This window comes from Prinia subflava, chromosome 9 (genome assembly GCF_021018805.1).
Source record: "Prinia subflava isolate CZ2003 ecotype Zambia chromosome 9, Cam_Psub_1.2, whole genome shotgun sequence".
In the NCBI taxonomy this organism is placed as follows: Eukaryota; Metazoa; Chordata; class Aves; order Passeriformes; family Cisticolidae; genus Prinia; species Prinia subflava.
Window position 1 is genome coordinate 5,355,305 of NC_086255.1, and position 26,933 is coordinate 5,382,237.

The 26,933-nt window shown below is 45.0% G+C and overlaps 2 protein-coding genes across 9 annotated transcripts in view; one reads left to right on the plus strand and one right to left on the minus strand.

Moving 5' to 3' along the window:
• The first annotated feature begins 12,414 nt into the window (after nt 1-12,414).
• Nucleotides 12,415-15,837, plus strand: LOC134555120 (uncharacterized). The gene is made up of 2 exons (XM_063406476.1): nt 12,415-12,716; nt 14,401-15,837. Exons 1-2 carry the CDS (start codon nt 12,501-12,503, stop codon nt 14,905-14,907), a joined length of 723 nt encoding a protein of 240 aa, XP_063262546.1. The 5' UTR covers nt 12,415-12,500; the 3' UTR covers nt 14,908-15,837.
• Nucleotides 15,838-22,484: 6,647 nt separating this feature from the next.
• GRK5 (G protein-coupled receptor kinase 5) overlaps nt 22,485-26,933 on the minus strand; it is a 150,733-nt gene continuing 146,284 nt past the window's right edge. For 4 of the 8 annotated variants that reach the window (XM_063405206.1, XM_063405209.1, XM_063405211.1 and 1 more), the window contains 2 exons: nt 26,072-26,203; nt 22,485-25,251 (listed from right to left, as the gene is read on the minus strand). In XM_063405206.1, coding sequence (XP_063261276.1) covers nt 25,153-25,251; nt 26,072-26,203 — 231 coding nt within the window. In that variant the 3' untranslated portion in view covers nt 22,485-25,152. Of the gene's footprint in view, nt 26,204-26,933 lie in introns of all 8 variants that reach the window. The other 4 variants (XR_010081281.1, XR_010081280.1, XM_063405208.1 and 1 more) reach the window with 4 other exon arrangements.

Consider the following 26,933-nt stretch of genomic DNA (forward strand, 5'->3'; position numbering starts at 1 on the left):
GTCTGGCTGTTTCCCACTCTCTCATTATTTACTCTTCCATTTTTTGCACTGCTTCTCTTGAACTTTTGTTTATGTGCTGGCTAATCTAAATGCACAGTTAGCTTTTGAACATTTTGTACTTCTTTTTTTTCGGGTCAGAAAGGCCAGATATGTTTCATACATGCTGTCACTATCAATATTTAAAATCTAAGTCTATTTGTCATTTTTAGAACGCAAACTCACTTGGTAGACTTGATTATTTCTCTTGACTCTGAGCTGCTCTTGCAGGTATTGTGTACAGAAAATTGTTTCTGTGGGCTTTTCCCTAGTCAAAAGTGGGGATGAAGTTCTGATTCTCCCCCTAGAGCTCCGTGCCCTGTTCATTTTTAGGGAGTCAAAGAAGAGGTCAGTGCTCCACATGCATGTTGTAAGGTGTAATTCTTATGCACTGAGTTAATGTTCTTTTTATTCTCTCTAAAGATTTAATGAAGTCATAATACTTCAGGCACTTTCAGTGGTATTTGACCTCATGCTTAAGCTGTATTTCAATGTTTTACTGAATAAGAATGAACTAAACATGTGCATGAATCTCTTTTTTTTTTTTTTTTTTTCTCTCTGATGAGGCCTAGGAAATGGGACGATCCAGTTCTGGACTTGCCAACTATTTGTAATCTCAGGATTACCTCTTCTGAAAATCCACTGTAATAACAAACTCTTAATGCCTGCCACAGCAGAGGACAGAACTTCTGATAGCATTGAAGCCCTTGGGAATGGGCAGCTTAACCAGTTTAGGACTCGGGATTTGTATTTTCCCAGTGTTTGCTGCATTAGCCTCAGTGATATTGAAAAATTCAGCAAGGGGACATTCATGGGAAAAGTGCAGAACGAGCTCTCACCACATTCATCACATGGATGCACAGCAGATTCATTTTTAATCATATTGATTTTAAAAATGCATGAGCAAGGGAGAAGAGTCTTTGACTATCCTGTTTTAAAATGGTAATAACAGAGAATAAAACCAGGAGCCCTATAAACAAAGGTAGGGTGCTAAAGAGAGAAAATAAGTTTGTAGCTGCTTATGAGCAACACTTTCCTTGGCAATATGTTCCCTAGCAGGTGCTGCCTTTGCTTGCTCAGAGCACAGACACAAAGGTGCTTTACACTACCACGAGACAAAAGTCACTGAATTGGAAATGTGTGTTTTAGCAGCATCTCTAATCCTATGGTGTTTATTTCAATATCTATTATGTTTCTAACCTAATCTACCTTAACCCACAAAATTCTGAATCTCTGAGTTGCTCTTTCACCTCAGAGGTAAAAAGTTGAGTGCAGCATTCTCTTTGTGGTGCCTGGGTTTGTTTGATTTCTCTGCAACACCAACAGAAGTAGACTTGCAATGTGCAGAAAGCAAAGATGTTTTTCCTATTCATTAGATTATCTGTATTTTTCAGTAAAAGGGCAATCAAATTAAAACCAGATGTCTGTAATTGCAATTTGTGTATATGTGGGGGAAGTTGGTATTATCACAAACTTGATTCTGGAAATAGGTGACACTTGCTCCACGTGGCACAGAACAAATCACACAGACAGAAAAAACCCTGTTTCCCTAGGAGTAAATCCTTCATTGCAGGAACAACTGTAAACATTGCATCCAACCTCAGGCTGTAAGTGGGTGCTCAGAGTTGCTTTATGTAGAGATTAAAGATAGATTCCTCTTCATAGATCTCACACTGAAGGTGTAAATTTTGTGTGAAGTGGGCACACAAAACAAGCAAGAGAAGTTTAATGCCTGATTGCATGCCTTAAACTCTACCCTATTTTGTGTTTCTCAGCTAAAAAATAAAAAATATTCTACAAATACACCAAATCTCTGTGCTGACAGCTCTTTTATGCTCTGAACAGAGTCTGGGTTGAGATGGCTTCATGTCCCATAATAATCCCATTTTCAGCTCTCAGTTTTTACTGACACAGTTCACACTCTGTCCTGGTGTCAGGGTTTTTTGTGGAAGAAGGGATGGCACAGTGGGGCTCACTCCTGGCCAGGCTGTGCCCTGAACAGATTGCAGTGGGTCATTGAACAGGTACCTGCTCCAGCTCCCATCTCTTTTGTTCCTGCTGCATTTCTTCCATTGCACTTGCCAGCCTGCTGGTGTGGAGAAGGAGGGTTTGAAAAAACAGAGGGAGGGAGAGAAAAAGATTTTAATGTTCCTGTTTGGATAACAATCTGGAGTGTGCTTGGTTTTTTACTGACAATTCGGACAGTTTTAAGTGGGTAAGCATCTGCATCAGGGTTAAAAATTGATTAGGTCTGTGATGCAGAGAGGTCCTATATAATTCTGTGCAATAATTCCTAAGCTGAAAAGTGGTATATACTCCCTTTTATAAATTGTTTACAACTCTTTTCATCCTAAAACAGGGCAGCAAGTTTTAGTTTTAGCCAAATGCGTGTCCCTGACAACCCAGCAGCACAGTTTACATGACACTGATCGTTTCCCCGTGCCAGAGGCAGCTCCTCTGGCTCAGCATCCAGCACAGCTCCTGTCGCAGGGCTCTTGGCCAAGGCGCGGTTCAAAGCGAGCCGCAGCATCCTTCATCCCGAGGTTTCTGCCACTTTGCTCTGCTGCCATGCGAGTGCTCAGCAGCTGCGGCCGCAACTCCGACCGCTCCTCTTGGGCTGGAATTAATCGAAGGATGCTTCTCATCAGGGCTGCTCCATCGTGACTGAGCCCTGTGCGAACCCAGGGCAGGCAGGAGCTGGAAGGGATCCCTGTCCAAGGGCTCGGGGTGGCGGGGAAGGAACGGAGGAAGGAATGGGGGAAGGAGGAGTGTGGCTGCTGGAGGAGGGACGGGGACCATCGCCAAATTTAGCAGCACCCTCTCCTGGCTCCCGGCTGAACAGCTCGCAGGGATTTGGGGCTCGGAGCAGCAGTGCTGGCAGGGAAGGGTGGCAGCTGCTTGTCCCCCCTGTCAGCGAGGGGCGCGGCGGGGCCGGAGCGCTCTGGGGATGCTCGAGGGGCTCCCTCTGCCCCGCACTGAAGGCGCTGGATGCGGCTCTGATCAAAACTTGGGGGCATCCCCCCAGTGAGATTAAAATTGTTTGGAAAGCCAGTGCTATAGAGCTGATAACGCTCCGAGCTTCAAAAAATACTCTGACTTGGTGATAAACTGAAACCTTTCAGGTTCTTTTTCAAGCTGCAGTCCAGAGGAACAGCTGAACATAAATTTTTCTTAGTTCCTGTTCTGTATTTACTGATTTCATAATTTTTCCATGGTTGGAATACAAGACATTTTTTTACACCTCTGCACTACACTACACAACATAAACATATCCTTTTTGCATACCTGGAGTGCCACAGAGATGGAGCTGAGAGCAAAGAGCATAGAGGAGGAGCATGCAAAGAAATACCAAACAATATGAAACCGCAAAACTTGAAGGACAAAAGGCAACATTGCTACAGCTGTCACTGAGACTGAGACCTCAGCAGTGGTGAGAGCTCAGGGACAGAGTTTTGGTGCAGGTCATTCCCTGAATGGATGGGAGACCCATCTCTGTTGCTTTTCTTGCAACAGTGTTCAACCAGCCACTGTTAAAAGCTGTTCTCAACATCCCGACCAGGCTGCTTGGAAAATCCCCAGGCCCAGGGAAGGCCTGTGGGATTAAAATTGCAATCTAACCCCACTATGAAGATAATTTGGCTCACAGAACTCTGCCTCTGACTGCTGCTCCCTCCACATCTTGGACACCGTTTCTCGTTAAGGAAGTATGAAATTATCAGGGTTTTTTTCAAAGCAAATCTTTTATCCTGAAGCCAGGAGGGTACGAGCTGTGTGTTTCATCCTTTCATTCCTTTCCCCCACCCACTTCCTTTTCTACTGTAGAGAAATTAGTGAACTCTTTGTGATCTCTGCTTTCAGGAGGTTTCATTGCCCAAGCTGCTCCGTGGATTATCAGCGACTTCCCAGCTAACAGATGGCTGGAAGTGACAGCAGTGCTGCAAGGAATTAAGGAAATTATTTCCATCTTGGGACTGGTCTCATTCTCACTATGTTATGCAGCTTTTAAGCATTTTCCATCCACTCAGATGAGTATTTGTGTATCGCTTACGGAACGCGAACAAAATCTCTCTGAAGCAAAATTTCCAACCTCAAGGCGAGTTGTTGTTTTTGGAGTCATCACTGGGGCTTGGGCAAAGGCTTGAGGGAAATCCTATCCTCTGTAGTTGGGCCAACAGCACTGCAAACTTAAAGATGATCTGTCTTTTTCTGAGCTCAAGATTAGGCAGTGAACCAGCCTCACACTGAGCCAGTAGCAGCAGTCAGAAAAACTACTGAGTGTGGCAATTTTTTTTTCTGGTAATTGTTTGTGTTTGTTATTTCTACTCTTTGCTCTGGTTGGCTAAAAATTCGTGTGCAAGTGTGGAATATTCTTCTGTGAGAGGAGAGCTGCCAAAACCTGAATCAGTCTTTTTTCCTTCTTCTTTCATTTTTGCAAAAGAGAGGCTACAAGTTAGGAAAACAGAACTGGGAAGTGCTGAGCCTCTTCAGGGCTCAGCATTTTCAAAGAGGGATGTCCAAGGATGCAACAGACCCCTAGAGGGGTGGAAGTGGATGGGAAGGGAAAGCTGCAGGGCTGGGAACTGCCAAATGTAGATTCTGTTCAAGGCTACAGTGCTAAGGATAAGCTGTCCTTGTGTACGTAACTGGTATCTCAACAGAGCCCTCAAACTGCACAGAAAAAGGAGGGGGGAAGTCAGTTTATATTTTTTATATTTATCAGTTTTAAAAGGACTTAATGATGTGCTAAATAAAATCGAGAAAGGCATGGTAGTGACCAAAGTGACATAGACAAAATCTGCATTCAGCCAAGTTCCAGTTTTTGTCCTGTGTGAAATTACTGATGAGACCAAGACTGGGAGAGCAGGGAAGCTCTAGCTATACCCTGAAAACCATGATTTACCACACTGTTGTTTCTTAATTTGCCTCTGGGTGGGTGCAGCTGGGAACTAAGATCCCCAAAATCATGGTATGGGTATATCCTGACAACTTTAATTTTATTTATGTGGCAGCAATCTTCTCTTAAGCAGCATTTTGCTTCGAGGCACGTCTTGCCTTACCAGGATGGGAGATTTATGAGCATCTGGACTAGAGCAGAACGAAGCACCCACTTCCCAGAGGATGTGCAGACATCACACCCACCCTCTCTTTGTTCTGTGTGGTCTCCACCCCGCTCCTTCACCCTTCCATTTTGCACAGGCATAACCTGCACCAGGATTATTACTCTTTCCCTCCTCTTCATATTCTCCTTCAAAGCTTATAAATACAGTGGGCAGGAGTGGCTGTACCTCTGGACTACAAACCTTCCTACATAACTTACAAAAACCACCAGTTTTCAACAAAGGAAAAAAGACAGTGATAGGAAGGAGAAGTAATTGGTAATGAGCTGAAAAAAGGAAAATCACAGCTCACAGTGTGGTGAGCATCACTGTTTTCCATGTAACCTGTTCCATGATTATTTTTTTCCCTTAACACTGGGCTGTACTACACAGTTCTGCTTTAAAACTAAAGAGAAGGGTTTTGCTTGGGGGTATTTTTTGGTTTTGTTTTTTGCCAACAAGACTAGAGGCTAAGGTTTCAGTCTGCAGCAGCTCTGCTGACGTGGAAGGAGCTGTGGCAGAGGTTTCTCTGCTGCACCTTGCCTTGGATCCTTTCTGGGAGCCTGGAGGTGCCACAGGTTGGCACTGCCCTGGCTCATTTGACTCGGGAGGATTTGCAAACACGTGTTCCACCAAGGCTGCAGCCCCATTTTCTATTCCTACAGCTAACAGCACTAATTTAAGAGTGATTTAATCAGGTGACAGCTTTTGCATCTGCTGCAGGTTCATTGAATTAGCACCATTTAACAGATTTGCTTTTTGGGGACCTGTCTCAGATGCCTGTTTGAACTGACAGAAGCCAGAGACACAACCCCCACCATTACATTAATGCTGAGATTTTCAGAGGCTTAAACAGCACCTAAAATTGCAGCTGGAGCCAGGGGTAACACTTTGCTAAATGCTCTCCTTGCCGTGCTGCAGGATGGAGCTCTGGTGTCCTCAGCACAGCGGGGACAGGGACCAGAGGAGCCTGTGGAGATGCTCAGGGGCTGGATCACCTCCGTGTGAGGACAGGCTGGGAGGATTGGGGCTGTTAGTCCAGAAGAGGAGGCTCCAGGAGACCTTAGAGCCTCTGTCGGCACCTAAAGGGGCTCCAGGAGAGCTGGAGAGCGACTTTGGACAAGGGAGGGAGGGACAGGGCACAGGGAATGGCTCCCACTGCCAGAGGGCAGGGATGGATGGGATATGGAGCAGGAATTGTTCCCTGGGAGGGTGGTGAAGCTCCACTCCCGGTGAGCTCCTTGCGAGGGTGACACGGCAGAGCCGGGACCCCAAACCCCATCACAGGGGGCACCCCAAACCCTTATTGTGGCTGTGGGGACCCCAAATCCCCATGGCAGCCCCAGGACCTCAAACTTCTATTGCAGCAGTGGGACCCCCAAATCCCCATGGCAGCTCCTGGACCTCCAAACCACAATTGTGGCCCTGGGACCCCCAAATCGCCATGGCGACCCCAAGACCCCAAAATCCCCATGACAGCCCCGAGATTCCAAATCCACATTGCTGCTGTCATGGTAGCCCCAGGACCCCAAATCCCCATGACAGCCCCAGGACCCCAAATCCCCACTGCAGCCCCAGGACCCCAAATCCCCACTGCAGCCCCAAGACCCCAAAATCCCCATGACAGCCCCGAGACTCCAAATCCCCACTGCAGCCCCGGGACCCCCGGCCCATGCGGGGCCCCGAAGCACCGGCAGAGGGCGCGCTGGGGCCGCGCGGGGTCCGGCTGATTTTGGGGGCTTTATTTAGGGTTTGAGGGTCCCTGTGTGTTATTTGAGGCTTTGGGGTCCCTGTGTGTTATTTGGGATTTAGGGGATCTCAGTGTTTTATTTAGGGTTTAAGGGTCCCTGTGTGTTATTTGAGGCTTTGGGGTCCCTGTGTGTTATTTGGGGTTTAGGGGATCTCAGTGTTTTATTGGGGGTTTAGGGGTCCTTGTGTGTTATTTGGGGATTAGTGTTTTATTCTGTTTTATCTCTGTGTTTTATTTAGAGTTTAGGGACAGCTTCCACTATCCCAGGTTGCTCCAAACCCTGTCCAGCCTGGCCTTGGACACCCCCAGGGATGGGGCAGCCACAGCTGCTCTGGGCACCCTGTGCCTGGGCCTCATAACTCTCAGAGAAAGCAAAAAATCCCCTTCCTTCCTTCCCCAGGAGGGAAGAGTCGTGGTGGCAGTGACCCAGATATGACTTTTTTTGTGGCCACCAAGGCAGCAGCCCCAGTGAAAATTACCTGGACTTTCCTATCGTGCTCATGACCCTGATTCTCTGCCTGTGACATTTTTGGTACCTCTGAGAAGAGCTGGTTTCAGGGATGTGCTTTCCACAGCAAACACTGTCCTGATTATCACAGCCCTGCATTGTCTCAGGTTTTTGCAGCTCAGCTGGTCCCCAGGAAGCAGCACCAGATGAGGGACAGAGATGTGGTGCTCCTGAGCCTGCTGAGCTGCCAGAACCAGCATGGGGAGCTCCCTCGCTGGCTCTGTGCTTCAGTGTGGCAGATTTGGCAGCTCAGGCACTGAACACAGACAAAATGAGTGTGTCTGTGAAGTGAATCCGACCATTTCTGTACCCGACAAGCAGCCACCTTGTTCATGACATTTAATTTGACTTTCGCCGTATTTTCCCTGCCCCTGGATGCTCGGCCGTGGATTTGCTAATGCCTCCCTGTGCTTTTGAAGCTGCCACGGGATGAAGGTGGGCAGATGAGGCATTCTGGGCTTCTGGAGTAACCACACTGGCTTGATGAGCCCAAAACGTGTGGCAGAGTCAGCACTGTGATTGTGTTCCACAATTGAGAGGGAGGAGGCTGCTTCTGCACCTTGTAGAGCACTTTAATTGGAGATTGTAATGTTGTTAAAGTGCCACCAAACAGGCACGGGTGGATTGGTTCCTGACACGGACCGGCTGCAAGCAGAGGCAAGGACACCTCTCCGGAGGGAACAGCTCCCTGTGCCTTCAGCCACCCCGCCAGGAAGCTGAAAGAAACTGCACTCAAAACCAGGAAAAGAAACAAAGAAACAAAAGCCCCGCAGCCGGGTTCTGGGGGATGAAGCAGCGGCAAACTTCACAGCTGCTTTGTTCTGCACAAAGAAGGGTCCTGCCTGCTCTGCTTCCCTGGGGAAGTTTGCATGGAAAGATAGCCGAGTGTAAATCAGAGTGTAAATCAGTGTAAATCAGAGCATTCATCACAAACACCCGTAGAGTTGCTCCCAAGTCAGCCTCACATGCACTGAGAAATGTGGGTCCTGTCCTCATGCAGCCCTGCCCTTTCCCTCCCACGAGTGCAGCAGCTACTTATTATTATTATTATTATTATTATTATTATTATTATTATTCTTTTTCCATCTCTTCTTTAGCACCCACTTCCGATATTCTTCCTCCTGCACTCCAGGCATTTAACCCCTGTTCTGTACTCCAATCTAAAAATGACTTAAAAAAGAATCAGGAGAAGTGTGAGAACTGTGGCCAGACCTAGTCAGTGAGTGCTTGTTTCACATTTCAAGCTGGTGATTATGACTAAAATCTCACTATCTGGGCCACGAGCCTCTGGTGAAAATCCAATAGTGAACGTGCCACGTGAGGCAAGCGTTTGACATCTGCAAACGGGTGCCATCTGTTCCTCCTTGTAAGAGTATTAACTGTCTAAAAAAGGAAAGAGACGCATCAAACTTGGTCTGAGGTCAAAAAAGTGTGAGTGAGATCAGGGGTTTGTGATTGCAGAGTAAAATGGGGGATAGATTCACCCTCCCCTCACATACACACAGCTCTTCTTGGCAAGTGGAAGGCAGATAATTGCAAGTGATGTGAAGTCTCACCTCCAGATTTGGAGGAACTCAGGATGCACAGGCAATCATAGAGCCCAGACTTCTTTTAGGGCCAGACCAAGGCCTTTTCTAAATGAGGAACTGAGTAACATCAGGAGACAAAATTTTGACTCAGCTGTTTGCAATTCTGCTTCTGCTCCCACCCCCAACCCCTGGAGCAGGGACCAGGGCCCTGTTGTGTGCCAGGAACAGCTCACTGCTTCTCTTTTCATGGCACACTTTGCTCCCGTGGTCAGCAGCCATGGGGCTGGTGTGTTCACTCTCATTTTCCCACTTCTGCGCTGTGTCAAACCCTGTCAGAGGAACTTCAGCTCTGCTTGGCTCCCTGCAATCCTGCCTGGCTCTGGCTTATCAGGGATTTGGGACTGACTTCTCTGTCTCTGCCCTTGGGTGTTACAAGCCAGCACTCATCCCAGTTTCACAAAAACTGCTCACAGTTTAAGAGCTTTACATCACAATCGGTGCAGGATGGCTGCAGGGAAGCAGCCCCTGCTCTGTGGGCACTAAAGCAGCTCCCAGAGGATTTGCTGAGCTCTGGGGGTTGCAGCAGGACTGTTGTTGGTGTCCTGGCAGACCCTGGACTGTTTCTAGCACAGGACAGTGTGCTGCAGCAGTGGCATCCTTTGAACAGCACTGAGGAAGAGATTTGCTGTGCAATTCACTTTGTTCTTGCTGTGGATGTTTGCTCTAGTTTGCTGCTCCACTCAGTCTTACAGGAGAGCATCCCTCGACTTGGATGCAGGCTGTGCACATCCTTATCTGACATGAGGGGTGTGACTGTCCCCTAAAACATCCAAAAATTCTTTCTAAAAGAATCCAAAGGTTGGTAGATAAGGTGGGTAACCAGTGAAGCCTACACCTTACTGAAAACCATGTTTCCTTTCACTGGAGGCTCACAGGGTAACACAAAGTTGTGTATTAAACAGGATGGAGAGTTTTGCTGAAAACAGAACTGCCTTGGCCCCCTTGTATGGACAAGAAGGACCTCGAAAAAGAACAGAACTCCGATTCAGACTGCGGGAGCAGCATCAGAACCTCCCATTAAAGCAGGGGCTGGTTTTTCGCAGCCCCTCGCAGGTCGCCCATTGTGTGTGGCACTCGCACATTCATTAAGCACAATGCGCAATTACAAGAGAAAAGCTGCTGGTGTCTCACTTGAACCAGGGAAAGGCTTTCAGGGACAGCAGGGTTTGATAATGAGAGGTTTTAGGCTGCAGGTTTAAATGGGAAGAGGGAGTTTTTTATGTGTGGCCAACCCTATCAGCGGCAGCTCTTTCGCACAGCTCCCGTTTGTCTGGGCCGGGTGACAAATGTGGGCAGCACCACGAGAACCTGGATCAGTGAAACAAAAGAACTCTGTCTCCAGTGAAATCACTCGGGCTCCTGCTGCTGCTGCGTTCTCTGCCCCTTGGCAGGTGAGGCAGATCGCTCTGTCTCTGCACGTTCTCACCTGGAGGCAGTGACTGCTCTGAAGACTCACAGACAAAACCCTCCTCCTGCTTGTCCGCAGGGACTTACTGACCCGGGTTTGCCTGGAACACATCCTCATAACAGCTGTGGCTCAGCGAGTATCTGAAAATTTGGGAAGGATGAGTAGTAAAAAAATGTATATTTTTTTTTTTCCTGCCAAATGGGACAAGGAAAGCCTTTTAGGGGAAAATTCATTGCCAGGAAATTTTTTGATGCTTTAAGTTTTTTCTCAGGTACTCCTAGCAAGGCCACATGGTGTTTCTATATGGAGGTTCCACTGTGTGTACAACAGCACTGTAAACAGTCAGGGCTGCAGCAGGGATGACTCAGAGATCCATTACTTTGTGAATCTCTTTGTGAACCTTTGTGAGCATCGTGACATCTCCACATGCAAATTGTTACTGTCAGCCTCGTATTTGAATCTGCATGTGGCTCACACAGAGCTGTGGACACAGACCCTGGCCCCTGAGGGCTGCTGGGGGTGCAGCTGCAATGGCCACTCACTTGGAGAGTTTTGTTCTCTGACTGAGATTGTTTCACCTTCAAATGGAAAAAAAAAAAAAAAAAAAGAGCAGATAAAAAAAAAAGAGTGTTGCACCTTTGCAGCTGGACAGTGAAGGGCTGGGTGGAAGTGCTTCCCTGGGCTCCTGTCCCACTCCTGACCTGCTGCTCCAGCAGCCAGGGGGGTGTTGCTGTTGGGGTCCTGCCCTGAGCCTAAAGCACTCACCTGAATCCAGCTGATGGTCTAATGGATCACAGCCAAAGCTCTTTAGCTCAAACTCAGGGCTCTGAATACGAGCATGCATCATCCATCCAACCCAACATAGATACCCTGGGTTGATAAGGATCTCTAGCTCATCCAGGACACCCAAAAATATTTACATGGATGTATTCAGAGTGGGCAAACATTTATGAATACCTCGAATAAGCAAGAAGCCTTGGAGGGTGAGGAGATGGAAAATCCCTTCTGTATTCCTTCCACAAGCACCAGTGAGCACAGTAATTACTCCATGCTGTGTGATGGAGAAGAGACAATTCATCCCTCAGAGCCAAAGCCCTGCGTGCAAACTGGCCCAGAGGGGCAGTGACTGGAGGTGCTGCCCTCCCAGAGGCAGGAGGTGTCCCTGTCACTGGGGACAAAGAGGAGCCCTGTGCTGCCACAGCTTGTGATGTGCCAACTCTTGCATCTACACATATTAATCTGTTTCCAGCAGATGATACCACCAACGTGTCTCCAAATCAAGAGTGGGGAGCTGCTCCCCTGGCTGCCCTGCTCTGCCATGCGTGGGCTGTAAGCTGTTCAGGGCAGCCATGGCTTCTTGCTGGGAACATTTGCTCAGCTCTGGCTGAGAGGAATCCTGCTGTTTCCACCATCTCTTGCCAAACATGCACTGGTGCTGGGCTGTTTGAAGGCACAGCATCCCTCTCCTGACACAAGCAGCGAGGCAGTTTGGATCTCTCAGATCTCCAGGGCTGTAGCCCATCTCCAGCCACACTGAGGAAGCCAAGAGGTGCAGGATTTCTCCTGAGGAATTTTTTACGGCATCTTCCCTAGACAGCTACACTGTCTTCCCTAGACTGCTCACTGCGTTGCCCTAATTCACCTCTGGCCTCGCTGAGCTACAGCCGCGGGTGTTTTGGTGTCAGGGATCCCTGGTCGGTCACAAGGGCAGGGATCTGCTGCTCCAGATGGGCCGAGTGACGGCTCTGGTGCGGCTGCTGATCTGCTCTAATTGCCCCGCGTCAGCAGCAGCATCAGCCCGTGTGAGGTGACGGTGAGGCACTCCTTAATCCCCGCAAATTCCCCTCTCCCCAGAACCTTTTGCGTTCTTGGCACAGATTTGCCGACCTTGTGCGAAGAGCTTTCAGAGGATAAAAGCAGCGTTAATGGCTGGAGGGGCTCAGAGCTCTGCAAAGGCATCCTCTGCCTGTGCTGGGAGCTCTTTGTGCTGTGCCTGTGGCACCGCAGGTCGTACCCCGGGAGCAGATCCTGCATTAGAGGGGAACTGGGAGGGAGGGTTTTAGGGTTATTCTGAAATACACACTGCTCCTAAACTCCTCTGGGTCCTGCTGAAATGGAGGGTCCTGCCTCGACGCTGTGCCTGAGGACTTGCTACATAAAAGACTGCAAACCTCTCGGTGTCTCTGAAAATCCACCTGAGCTGGGGCAACCCCCTCCCTCCAGGAGCTGCAGCTGCTCCCGCAGGATTGTCCAGCCAGAGTGGTCAAACAATGCCAGCAAGTGTGCCCTGCCCATCATCCCAGAATATCCAGGCTTCCAGGATGTCAAGGTTTGTATGCCAGAACTCTCTCTGCAATATATGGTGACTGCTACCTATTCTTCTGCAGGATGAATAGTTCCCTTATGTTCTGGAAAGCTGATGTTTGATATGATAATAACGTCTGGGCTGTGGTTGGGTGTTGAAAAACTTAACTTGAAAGGCTTTTATTCTGCTACATTTAAAAAGCTGATTATTATTTTTAGGTTTATTTTGTTTTTTAAACCATTTTTAGGAGTTTGAGTTAAGAAGACTGCTTTGGTCAGTTTTAAGTGTTCAATTACCTAACTTATTCCAAAAGCACAACCACTCCAGGCAGGGACATCAGATTTGCTGGGTCCCCTCCAGAACAAAGTATGATGGAATAGTGGGAGATCAAAAATCTTGATTGCTTTTCAGTTTATATGGCATGTCCAACCCACTATTTCTCATTTGAGCTCAATGTTGCTCATTCATTACGAGCAGGCAGCGTGCCAGGGGCTGATGATGGAGTGCCCTACTGAGATATTGCTGGGCTCTCAAACCAGATTTGTGGCTGGACCCTTAGCGAGGACCTAGACTTAATTAGAGCTTGTCAAAAACTGCTTGAGTGATGGCTTTTTTTTTGTACCAAAGGCATTGTCAGGCGTAATAAATGATTGCAAAATGTTCCATGACCCCGCTGTGCCTGTCATCTACATACAGTATAGTCTTTCTTTTTATTGATTAGAAACAGTAATGTAATATAAACCAGTTCTTCTCTGGAGCCAAACTGCAAAGGTTTTCAGAGAAAAAGCCATGGTCTGGCCTAACTTACTGTACAGAAACCAGCTGTTGTTCTGGTAGCTTGGGACTGGCCAGGGTGTCTTGGAGTACCTGTGAGAAAGGTGGAAGTGGCAGAGCAGGGATTTTGAAAACCCAGAGGGCATTAAACTGTGGAAAGGCAGCCTTTGACATGGTGAGTTTCTGCCAAAGCTTCATCTCCCAGTCAATAAAAGGACTCACCACGTGGACGTTCCCTTGAAATCAACCTAAAGACACCCAAGTGTATCAATGGGGGCTGGACCAGACCTTTCTTTACAATTTAAATGATTTGAGTATTAATTTGGCTGCTTAGAAAGGAGAGAGGCATCCTGCAATGGGAAAGAAGGAGAAAATATGATGCATATGTATATGGATGATGATGATGATAATACTAAATTTAATAGTTTTAAAATGTAGAATTATGCTGAATGTGAAAATTGCAATTCTTGTAAAAATACACTGAGTTCAGCAGTTACCTGGGATTACAGAAAGGGCTGGGGGGAAAAATTAATCTCTTAGAAGTTGGATCAAACTTTGCCTTGGGAAACAGTAGCTGCAAGCTAATAGGATTTGAAAAAGATAAACCTGAAGTTCTGTTAATACAGACAAGTGAGAAATTGCTTCAAAAAGTTAGATTTTCACAGAGGCAGCACAAAATTGTGGCAGTGGGTGACAGTCAGCTGGAGATAAAAGTGCTCAGCATTAACCTCAGCCCACTGTTCCAGAGAGGGGTTGGTACCAAACTGCTTGGTCTTCAGGCAGTTTGGGTTAAGAATCTCAAACATTGTCTAACAGCTGTTTATTGTATGGAATCTTATACCTCAGATGTTATTTCTATTTAAGCCAATATATTTTAATTCAGATTTCCTTCTGCCCCCAACTCTGCCTCTCCCTCCCCCTCTATTTAAAACAGTTGTCAAAAAGTTACTTGGGAAGTCCTGCCTTCAACCACATCTTCCAGGATCTGGAAAGAGGGAAGAACTCCTCACCACGGCTCAGCACCTTCCCCAGGAGAGGCTCCTTGTCCCACTGCCTGGGGAGCTGCTGCTTGAAGGGCCACCAGCCCAGCAGCCCTGGCTTCCAGGACAAACCTCTGCAGGAGTACTTCAACGAGAGGCTGCTGGAGCTGGGGAGCTACGGCAGCAAGAGGTGCAGCAGGAGGAGCAAGGGGTTTGCAGAGAAGACGCAGGCGGCGAGAGGGAGCCGGCGCAGGAGCAGCTGCAGCGCCCTGCTGCTGCTGGGCCATGCCACGGAGGGGGAGCAGCCCTGCAGTTCTGCAAACCAGCACTGCAACGGGGGCACCGAGTGCAAGGGCCAAAAGGAGATCCACAACGTCCTCAAGATCCTCACTGGGGACTTCTTGGACCCTCTGACGTTGCAGATCGCTGCTCCTCTAGAGGCGTTTGTGCAAAAGAAGTGATGCTGGAGCTGGTTGAGGATTTTTGTGCAGTCCCAGGAAGAGTTGTTCCTGTTCAGCACCATTCTGATTTTAGCTCATCTACACCAGTCCCCTCTGAAGCAGAAAGGTGCTTGTTTTGGGATAGTTCTTGATTAACATTGCATATATTTGTTTTCAATTATTCCCTGGGTAGAATCAGCATGATTGAGCCATAGGTGCAGCTTATAGCAGTGTTCTAAATACATGCATGTATTGCTAGAATACTTAAGTTGCCTTCAAAAAAGGTGATTAGTATCAGAGGAGTAGCTGGTTTCCTGCTGTGCAGTTTGTGTTAATCAATCTGAAGAAAGACTGTTATATTCTGCCTTGTTATTTTGCTTGTTTAAAGCCTCTTGCTTTTATGATGTCACCGTGGCCCAACTAATTTATGTTCTTACTGTGATTTCTTTCTGACAGAGATGCAAACAGTTGATGAAAAATTACTGATTTTCACTCATTGCCTCATGTAATCACACTGCAAGAGTCTGATGCATGAAGAAGCAAACACAGACATTACATCTACTTTTAAATATGATCAGCCATTATGGTTTTATTTGCAGACTCAAACCCCCTTGTTTCAAAAACCACCACAAGAGCAAAGAGGAGAAAAATGCTACATTTATGTTAGAATGATGGAATTAAGTATGAAAGAAGGCTCCTTCCCTCTTTCCTACTGTAAATACAAGAACCACATAGTGAATTCCTGATGTAATCTGAACTCCAAATTGTTTATTGTATTTTAATGTTTATCATGGTCTTGTAAGTATAAAATGTCAGCTGCAGCTGAATCTTTTTACTATGGGAAATGTCAGTGTTTAATTCCACAGAGAACACCAGATCCAAAACGAGGCAATGATTGTAAGCTTCCAGAAAGATCTATTACTGCCTGTGGTATCATCAGCAATAAATTCCTCATTATAGTTGTGGTTTGAATTGATGTTTCTCTCTGTTTTCAGGCTTGTTTTGATTTAACAAGTAAACCACGCCCCTGGCTACACCTCACCCCTTGCAGTGCTGACTCCTCGTGGTCCCTTTTCCCTCCTTGTTCCTCCCATTTCCTCAGCCCTGGTGAAACTTGCCCCAAGGTGTGTCTTGTCCCTTCTGCAGGTCACATCTTCCTTCTTCTCAACACCTATTTGCAGAAATATTTCTTCTGCATTGCCTCCTCAGCTCTTGGGCTTTGTATTTGTGTTTTTCAGACTGTGAAGATAGGAGGAAAGGGGAAGGCAGATGAAGGAACATCTCACATCCTTCTGCCACTTCCCTCAGGAAAGAGCCAAGAGCCTCCCCCCAAAAAGGGAAGGGAAGCATATAGGACTCATTCCACATCCTTTCCCCCATCCTGGGATCAAGATAATCTAAGGGAACAAGGATGGGATACTGAGAGCTCTCAGTCATTTGTGTGTGGGAGAAAGCACTAAATATTTAGGCTAAATAAATTTTTCTGAATTCCCAGTTCCTGCTGGAAATGGAGGGAGCAGCCAATTAGGTGAGATTTCCCCTGCAGGAAAATATTTTTATTTTGATTTTTTTTTTAAAGATTTAAATGAAAGTCTGAAACTCATAACATATTAGCAGATGCCACTGAAGGGATGCATCTGGTTTTCATTGTGAGTTTGCCAGAGGTTAGTTTCTCCTCTAGGAGTGAATGAATGCATAATAATATGGTATTATGTGAGGGCATAATAATAACAGTGCATGAGGGGAAAGGGACAGTATTAATGGGACACAGGCAACCTTAATTCTTTCATTTCTTAAACATGTGGCTCTGGACACTTGGATGTGTTCTTTTGAAGTTTAGTTTCACAAGTCATTTCCGATCTACGAGCTTCTCAGAAAAGGGAAACTGCCTGCCTTTTTGCTCCTGATATTTTAATGACTGTCACACTGCAATGACCCCACATTAGCAGGTCTGGAGCATCCTGAGCCTCTCTGCAGAGCTCTGCCATTTAAATTAACAGAGGTATGTGGAGACTTGCACTGTCAGGGGGTGACTGACATTTGCTGACAGCAAAGGAAAATAAAGCTTCCTTTTACAAAGTTTCCTTTGTAAAAAATTAGCACCAATAAACTGTAATTAAAAATAAACCAGAAAAGCAGGTATTTTCTTCTTTAAAAGAGTGGTGAGGCATTGGAATGGGTTGCCCAGGGAAAGTGATGGAGTCCCTGGAAGAGTTCCAGAAATGATTTAATGCTATGGTTTAGTGGACAAGGTGGTGTTTGGTCAAAAGTTTGACCTGATGATCTTGAAAGTCCTTTCCAACCTGAAGGATTCTATGGTTCTGTGATTTACCCAAGCATCTGTAATTGGGCTATTCAAGCTGCTCAGCCTCTGGGCAGTTCCTCTTCTCCACTCAAGACAATTCAGAGCATCAGTTTTTAACAGGCCATTTTTAAATTTTATTTGTTACTTGTACTGAATACCAAATGTGAAAGAGAATTTCAAAACCCCAAAAAACAGACTCTGACTTGGCAGAAACTTGTAGTGTTTCCTCCCCTAGAAGAACCCCATAGACCTGAAATTTCAGAGTCAGGCCCATTTATGGTATTTTTTCATCTGTAAAGCACCCCTGAGGAATTAAAAAAAGTTGATGTGCCTTTTAAATTGGATTTCCTTCAAAATAGTGTCATGACTTTCCTCTGAGAAGCTGAGCATCCCATGTCAGAGACAGTGGAAAAGTCTAAGAAGATTAGATGTCCCAGGAGGGAACAAATCTAGATGTTGCTGCACAGAAAACACACGAAGTTACAGAGAGAAAAAAACAAAACAAAACACCAAGAGCTGTTAAGAAATAAAATTTCATCTCACAGCCTCTCAGATCGTTAAAACCTTGTGAAAAAATGGCTTGGGTTTGTTTGGAAAGTGATAATATGCATGACCTGAATTTATGTAGTCTATTACCTCGGGTTTTACTGAGTTTAGCTGTTGGATGTAGCTGCTTCTTTCATGCAGATAATCTGTTTTCTCAGTGTTCTTCCATGAAATATAATGCAGACACTGCTTGCCATTAGTAGTCTCATAAAAATATTCTTTATGCCTCTCTGAAAAGTTTTTCTTTCTCCTCTTTTAGAAAAAGCAGTGCATCATCACTTTCCTGCTGGTGATTTTGCAGCCACTCTTTGTTTGAGATCTACCTGTGTGGAACACTGAACGGCACCTTTGGCTGGTTGTTGTTTTAATTCTGTAAATACATTCTCTGTGTCTGACTGGAGCTCAGGCAAAGCCACAAACCAGGCAGTGCTCACTTCACTTTAAAAGCAGAGCTCACGCCTTCTGCAGCCTGCTGTGATTTTGTCACCCCCTCACTGAATTTACCTCTGGGGCTGCAAAAATTGTGTTGGCTGACGGTGCAGAGGGAGGCTGGGGAGGGAAGGAGCTCTCGGGGAAAACACAACCTGAGGAGAACCAGAACCTGCACAAAGCCAGGCACAACCTCAGGCTGGTTTGTGGTTCCCTCAGCCTCTGTGAAGACGTGGTGGGACAGAAAACACAAACCACATGAAGCCACAAAGGCATCCAGGAAGGGATGGGCTGCACCCCACTCTCACTGCAAGCACCTTCCAAAGGACCTGAGGAATCTCTGCTTGATTAGGTGCCTCATTAAAGCAAAACATATAGTTTTCATGTATTTAAATTAAGGAATTTATTAAAAAAAAGCCAAAAAACCCAATCAAAACAGTGGTTTGATCTAAATACAGCAGCACTGTGACATTACTAGGACATTATGTACGAAGAATCCAAGCAGCCATAGAACACAGAAGCCTTTATCTTCAGTAACAATCTCAAAATGAAACTAGCTTCATCAAACAATGTTAAAGATCTCCCTGGAAAGAGAAACAAAACCAAACAGACCCTCCCCACCCCTAACCCTTTGGATATTAGAATGACTTTTTTTTTTTTTTTTTGTACAATATCAACAGCCACTAGCTCTTCTAACTGAGAACACTTGCTTTAGTTTATTACAAAAATGATCTGTTGACTCAGTTATGAAAGACAACTTTTAACATTGCTTTAGAAGTGTCTGCTCCTCTTATAGACTACAGTATTAGAAGTGCTTAAAAACATTTACTCCTGGATATGCTCTTGAAATTCAGTCAGAAGGATATTCTGTGTGTGTTTATATACCAAATATGATTTTTAATTTTTAAAGCAGGTGAAAAGACTAACCCTAATATGAAACTGCAATTTTACAATTTAATTATTAGTCAGATATGGGCAACCACATGATAGTTCATGAATTCTTTAGGTCTATCTACATTGCTCAGAAACACAAAACAAAGTTTTTACAGCTTTCATCTTCAAAAGGCTAAAATGTTCAGTCTTTCAGAAGAGTGTCCAGTGTTTAAAAGAAATGCAATTAAGGGAGACCCCATTCGGTACACATGAAACAACTCGTTTGAGCTTGCTAATTAACATATCTAACAGCTGCACGTGGGGTGATGAGAAAGGAGAACACATTTGCCATCCAGCCACTACCTGAGATGTTTCCTCTCTGCGAGTGAATCTTCTCTACAGGACCACTCCAGAAAACCTGGAGTTGCCCTCTGGAGCCCACTGACCCCAGGCATGTTGCCTCTTGTTTCCAGACCCATTCTGCCACAGATCCATCTCTGGGACTTCACACAGCACCTCTCTCAATGGGTACCTAGGGAATCTTTGCAGGCTTGGCCAAAAAAAGTTGAACCAATGAATGTAATTTTATTCCCTTCCTGTAACTACTTATCTCCATTCTAAAAACAGAGGAAGTGTTTTCATGTGAATGCCACAATTACTGGCCAGCTCTTGAAATGAAATACTTAAACATTTGCACTGTCACCTCTTTGTCTGCTGGAGATGTCTTACAGAAGTGCAGTTTGTTCTGTTTCAGTATCTCTAAGGAACTAAGACAAACCAACAATAAAAAGAGTCCCAATTTAGGAGAGTCGTCTCACTAGTCATGTAAATAAAGAGCAGCTATACTAAGCCTATTTCATTTAAATAATAATACAAAGAGTTGATACTGATCTGGTTTATGCACAAACTCCAAAGTGCTTTCCATTGACAGACAGAGAGCATCCCTCCATGTTTGGGAATGGGAAAACAAAATTGCACAGAGGTTTGCCCAGGGCAGTGAAGAAAAACACAGAATAGGAATACAAACCATCACTCCTGGCTCTAATACATAAAGCAAGGAGAATACATATGTGCCAGCAGTAATATTCATGTTAATGAATAGGCAGCAATCTGTTTAAAATTGTTTCTTTCATAAAAGCCCATTTGTCACTACACCAGCTTAGCTGATCCAACTGCAGCAGATTGTATTTGTATTATCACAGAGACATTTGGGGGAGGTCAGCTCATAATACTATAGCATATTGTTGGCTTTCACCTTCTTTGATGAAATTTTTTATTTTCCCTAAAGGAAATAATTTAAAAATTCTCTGAACCAATTTCTTTATCTTTTCAGTTTTTGCATTTAAGGAAAGACAATTATTACCAGCCAGGACTCCAATATTATTTAGTATAAAAGGAAGTATGTCCTGCCCAGCACACAAAAGAGGAGAGTTGTTTTAAACTGATGCAGAATTTCTCTTAACTTTAGCATGAGGGTGTTAGTAATTATTCTCCTTACTCTAAATCTTTAGTAGTATTTTAAGTTTAAGGTCATATTTGTGAAAGGCTTGAGATAGACAACTCTGGCATCTCCTGATTTCCATGGAGCCACTGAACTGGTTCTTCCAAAATTCACTGCCAAATGAACCTCCCTGCATGATGGAAGATGGTCCACATGGCAAGAGACAGAATGGATGTTCTTCCAAAGAAAAATCCAGTCTTCCCAAAGATTGTATGGCAAATGCCTGATGAATAATCTCCTCTGCACTGAGTAACTTAAGTGAATATGACAAATATTAACTGAACACAACAACCATCACAGCTAACTGTGGAGCAGGGCTGGAAACACCCACATCTTGCTGCCAACAGAGCCTGTTCCTGCAGCCACGTGTTCCAGGGATGTTGGTGAGGAGCAGCAGCTGTTCTGTGCAGTTGTGCATTTATTGCTCTTCCAGAAAAGCCTGTGCAGGGAGCTCCTGACTGAGGCTGGCACACACAGCCCTGGGGATGCTGGCCATGCAGGCTGGGGGATCCCTGCTTGCCTCATCCAGCTGTCCCCTCTGGCCCCCAGAGGGACAGTGTTGTCCTGAACCACGGGCCTTGTGTGTGCAATTCCCCACTGAAGGAACTCTGACCAACACACGATGACCGCAGGGAGGAACGTGCAGCAGTGTGGTGCCAGCTGCCACTGCCCCTTTGCTGAAGAGTCACACACCCTGGGACTTCACACGCTGTCCCCCAGAGCTCACAGCTGCTGTGTCTGCCTCACCCTGCCTGTGGTTTTACCACCAATGCAGGTTGGTTTCCTGCTGGTTTTTTCAGCTGAGGCATGGCCACTGAAAAAGATCAACTGGATTTGAAATGTGAGCAAAGAATTTGAGCTGGATCTTGGGGTTTGGGTGAATGACCTTAGGAATCAGTGTCCTCAAATCAGGGTCAGCCAAGTTTGGTTCCTACTGCTGATGGCTCTCTCTCATAGTTTCTGGGGTGACTGCAAACTGAGGTGGTATCAAGCTGTGTTTATGGAGAGCTGTTATGTCTGAACTGGCAGGAACCAGGAGTCCCTAATCAGCAGGGCCAGGTGAACTCTGTGATACTGAATTCTGCAGATCCCTGACACTCAGTTTGAGCTGCACTACCTGTTAGGTTTGATTATCTTCACACCTTTCTGAGCTTCACAAACAGGTTTTTGTTCAGAAACAACATCTGAGTCATGGCCATTCCTGTGAAAAACCTCTTTTTAGATAATCTAGGTCAAGAGTGCACATCTCAGAGTTTGTTTTTTTTTTTCCTTCATTATTCCTTTGTTTAAAAAAAGCCTCTCATCCAACAGTGGGAAAAATGCTACAAGACTCAAGTGAACCTTGAGACACTGCAGAAAATTAATAGGAAACACCTGACTCATGAAAGTCTGTAAACTAATTAGTGTTCATCAGACTGCTCAACAAAGATTTAAAAATAAAAGGCATGCTTGCATAATTCAGGACCAGATTCTAGAAGATATCTCATTCTTGAAAAGGGCTATGTTTGCTCATCTGTCTATTTAAAACAAGCAACCAGATCTGAGCATATGCATTTTTTGGAAAGGATTTGGATGGTAACTGAAGAGGAGATAAAGAAAATGAATCAGTCTGGGAACCTATTACAGAACTACTCCTTTCTACTCCTTTGTTAAGTGCAAACCCATCTCAAAATTCACCTGGGATCAAAATACTAAAAATCTCATTGCAATGCTCCCCAAGGTTGTATGATGAAACTGTAAGGGTTTTTTTCAGAGTTCCCAGTGGTTTTTAAATTTGACTCCATGGAGCCAATGGCCAAATGCCTGTGGAAGCCTGGCTGTGCAGGGCACTGCCTTGACAGGGCTTCAGCCCTGAGTTCTGGGCCAAAATTGCGCCTGGTCACACAATGGAAGTGCAAGGACTGTGCTCCGACTGCAGCTCTGAGTGCAAGGTAAAAAAATTAAAAAAAGCTGAAAAAATTAAAAAAAAATCCCAACAAAAGTAAGAACCAACAAGAAAGAGATCCTGCAGGTTTTGTTGTAGACAAACCATGACAAGAAGACCCCTAGGACTGGTCATCAGCACTTCTGATGGATTTTAAGTCTTCCAGGGCTGGGTGCTGAAGTCTGTCACCCCAGCAGGGTAATACCATTTGTAGTTTGTCAGGACAGAGACACTGAAGGGATGTGGCACAAAATCTCCCTCAGCTGGTGGTGTTTTCTGTCTCTCCCCTTCCTCTCTCACTGCCCCAAACAGATGAGATTCAGAGGGGCTCCATCCCAGGCTTGATGCCTTCAGGTGCACATAAACATCCTTCTTCCATGCCCCCTCAAGAATTCAGGATATCCAACCCTAGCACAACGACCTCCAGGTATCCAGGGAGAATGAATGCTCTCATCTTTCCAGTATTTTCCATTGTCCCTAAGTCCCCACTGCCAGAGTCCTGGAGCTGCTGAATGAGGACTGTCCTGGCTGAAAGGAGAGCAGGACAAGGCACAACTGCTGTCATTCACTGGTGTCCCTAAAATGTCACCCACCACTAGTTAAGGCTGGTAGCATCTAAAAGGTGTAAGACCAGCTCTAATAAACATTTGCAATTTGTTCACCAGCTTTCAGTAAGGGATTTGCTGGTATTTTTCAATACTGGGAGATGGCGAAGAATGAAAATTTTACTCTTCACATGCCAAATTAGCAACATCTCTAAAATCCCGCATCATCTGTAAGATCTGCAATGCCACCATCTGACATAGGAGAATGGCTGAAGCCTCATCTCCTTGTCCTGACTTTTCTCTGTCAGCTGCTCTATGCAAGTTCCTGTTCTGTCTCTGCCTCACAACTTCAAGCTGCTTTACAATGTCACTCCTGTGTGTTTTCACTCAGGGATTTGCCACCATGAACCTTTTCCCCCTCAGCTCTGGCCACACAGAACATCCACATGGCAGTCTAATGAATTTTGGCTGTTCAGACTCCCACTGGGACATTGCTTCCTTGGACTCTAGGGTAGCTCCACTACTGGCTAACAGGATTTTAGACACACCAGGGTGGCTCTCAGATGTTCCTGATGACCCAAAGGTATAAAAAAATCATTGTTAAGAGTATGGGGAACCAAGACACTCTACAGAACACTTTGGGCTGTAGAGATCCTGCCTGCAGCTGGGGGCACAAAGGTTTTCCAATTCCCGTGGAAGTAACCATATTTTTGATCTGCTATTCCTAACAATAATAGTGAAATACTTGAGAAGAACATGATTCTGATGGCTGAGGTACTGCTACTGATCCTGCCTGATCCTGCTCATCCTAGTGAGGACAGAGTTTTTGTCAATGGTTAAAGGATCCTGGACAAAGAATGATGGAGTTAGAAGAGGGAGTTACTACTTCACACTGGCATTTTATTCAGCTGAAGATCTAATTGAGGGGATGTGTCAGGGGGTGTTTGCAGGACACATGGAAGTATTTTAAGTGCAGGCACAGCCTGTAGGTTCTGCCACTGCCCAAAAGCAGCTCAGATCCCACTCTGAACATCAACAGCTCAGCTCTACAAAGCTGTCACAAATCTCATGGCTGGCACAAACCAGACTGCTGAACTTCCCTCCTGCTGCCTCTTTGATATGGACAGCTGTGGAAAGACCTTGGGCTTTTCACTGCAGCATGGAGAATACTTTGAGTTTTGCTCTCATTTCAGCAGGTGCAGGTTTGAAGTCCTAGAAAAATAAATGGACATTTGCTTTCCTGGTCACCTCTCCCTCAGCTTTGTTCTATCTGTCATTAGACACAGCACAAACACTAGTGGAGGAAAAGAGCTTAAAACAGGGCTCCCTTTCTAACTAAAAAGCCTTTGATGGAATAACAACATAAGTGCAAATCTCAGCTGTGCTGGTCCCAAGACATCACAAACCTTCAGCATAGCAAGTTGCATTCTTGAATGCATCAAAACCTTGTCTTTTAGCATTTAATGCGAGACATTACAAACTAATGAAGAGGAGAAATGTATGCAGTGTTGCTGTAACCCAAATATACAGATGTAAAATAATTAAGAATAAACTGTTCCATAAAAATGCATGTCGATAAACCCCCGTCTGGTAAAGTGATTTATGAAGAATGTTCTAGAATTGCTAAAAAGAATGATTTCTCGTTTGAGGCTCTGGAAGTCTTGAGTCACATTTTGTTTCTTTTAAAAAAATGTCTTAAAACACATGGCTTTACAGCTGCTGCTTGGAAAATATACACCTCCAAAGTCTGACTTTCATTTAAATACAAATGTACAAAATGTAAACTGAGACAATAGAGAAATTTACAAAACTTTTCTTTAAAAATAATAAAGACAAAATTCAGTTCTAGTATGATGCTATTTAAATACGTGCAAGTAGTCATGTTCATTGAATTTCTATTGCAATGTTCTAAAGAGACAAATTTGATTCACACAGTCTTGAGTGCCACCTCCAAAAACAGACCTGAGTGGAAATTTCTTCTTAAAATGTGAGGCTCCACTGGAAGGAATGGATAGGAAAATCTCCATTTTGGGAGATCCAGATTTTCTTTTTTCACTCAATGGTGGAGGCTCTCTCATCCACAGAAGCTCCAGAGATTATAGTGGAAGGATGCAACATGTTGTTTCATAGGACTGAGTTGGAACTAGCTGCTTCCAGTGGAGTTTGAACTTACGTGATTTGAATTTATGTGATGATTTAAACTGGCCTTTGAATTTGGAGAACTCTTTGAATTGTTCTGATGCTGTAGGAAGAGGAAGAAAATGACAATTAGATTTCCATAATACGCCACAGTTTTGTTTTTAATCCAACATTGTTTATTTTATGGTACTGACTGGACTGCAAGGTTCTTGTTTGAAGATCTTTGGATGCAAAATATTCTTCACTTTCTTACCTGTAGTCTCTCTAGGTCAGCAGAACCATGGCAGTTCTTGAGGAATGCAGCAAAGAAGACTCACTCCAGCTCCAGGAGCCAAATCAATTCACTGCAAAATGTCAGTATCTGCTAAATCTGAATAATACAGAGGATACCTGCCAATGCTCAGGCATGGCTTTTACCCTACAGAAATAGACCAGTCTAAGAATGTTATTGACATTTCAAGTGGTGCCATGGTGCCTCATGGAAGCTGCACATTTTATCCAGGCTGCTCTCTTTATTGTCTTGGCTTCCTGCCACGACTACTTCCCTCAAAATGTGCATTTTCCTTTCTTTTTTTTTTTTTTTTAATACATAAATCAAGGATTTTCACAGGGAACTTCTTAAAACCATAGAACAGTTTCAAAAGGCATTTCAGCCTTTCAAAAGGCATTTCATATCACTGAAAAATAGGTTGGGTGAGAAGTTTTCAACTGCTGGAAACAAAACTCATGAGCAACACTGGAACTGCCGGTGGCAAAAAAAAAAATCACACAAGGTAGATAAAAAACCTAGATATGGAGGTAAATCTGAGAGCCAGCCCTCTCTAAGATGCACTGCCTTTCTCCTAGCAGAAATATCACCAGAACAGGGCTGTGAAACCAGGCATCTACAGGAGTTTCCTGATCTTAGTCATAAAAGATCTCACCTGTCGCTTAAATATTCTCTGCAGCAATCCTTTCTTGGGTGGCTCTGGGGGGTAGCTTTTGTTTAGGTCTGGTGAAATAGTACCATTTGGTCCAAATACATTCAGCTCCTTGAAGCACTCTGTTTCTATCATCTAGTGGAATATAGTGAGAGAAAGAAAAAAAGGAATTATTCATCTGCACTAAATAAATTCCAGTAGTGCTAGGTTCCTCAAAGTCAGCAGTGTGTGAGGAGAGTGAACAGTTGGGTTCCTGCTGGTGTCTGTAGAGGGAAAATAGAATGTATGAAAAACAGAAGCTGAGTCTGCTCTGTGTGTTTGCACATCAGACTTGTCAGAAGCTGCACCACAAGACTTTGTGTTATTTCCTTTAGCATTGTAGAGAATATCAGGCAAAGACAGGCACAGTTACAAAATCCCAGTTATTAGCAAGATCCCTCGGCCCAAGTGGATCTGCTGCTCCCAAATTTGCCCTAAACCAGGACAAATACAGAGCTGGAGTCTGAAATCCACTGAAATCACAGTTTGATATCTGTGTTTTGATATCAAACAGAAACAAAGACCCAGACATGGAAATGCTGGAGGAGTTCAGGGCCCAGAGGGAACTGCTGCAGCTGGGACTGTGCAGGCAGTGGGTGAGAGCAGGGTCACCAGGGGAGGATCCTTCTCCTAAGGATTTCCAACTGTACCACAGAAGGTGCTGAGGGCTGTCGAAACACCTCTGTAGAAATCCAGGAGGAGGAAGTACAGTAGGATCCTTGCCAATTTACACAAACACACAGAGCCAACAGATACAGTCACCTGAACCTGACATCTGTGGTACATTACAGATCTTGAAAGAGGCCATTTGTAACTCATGAAAGCA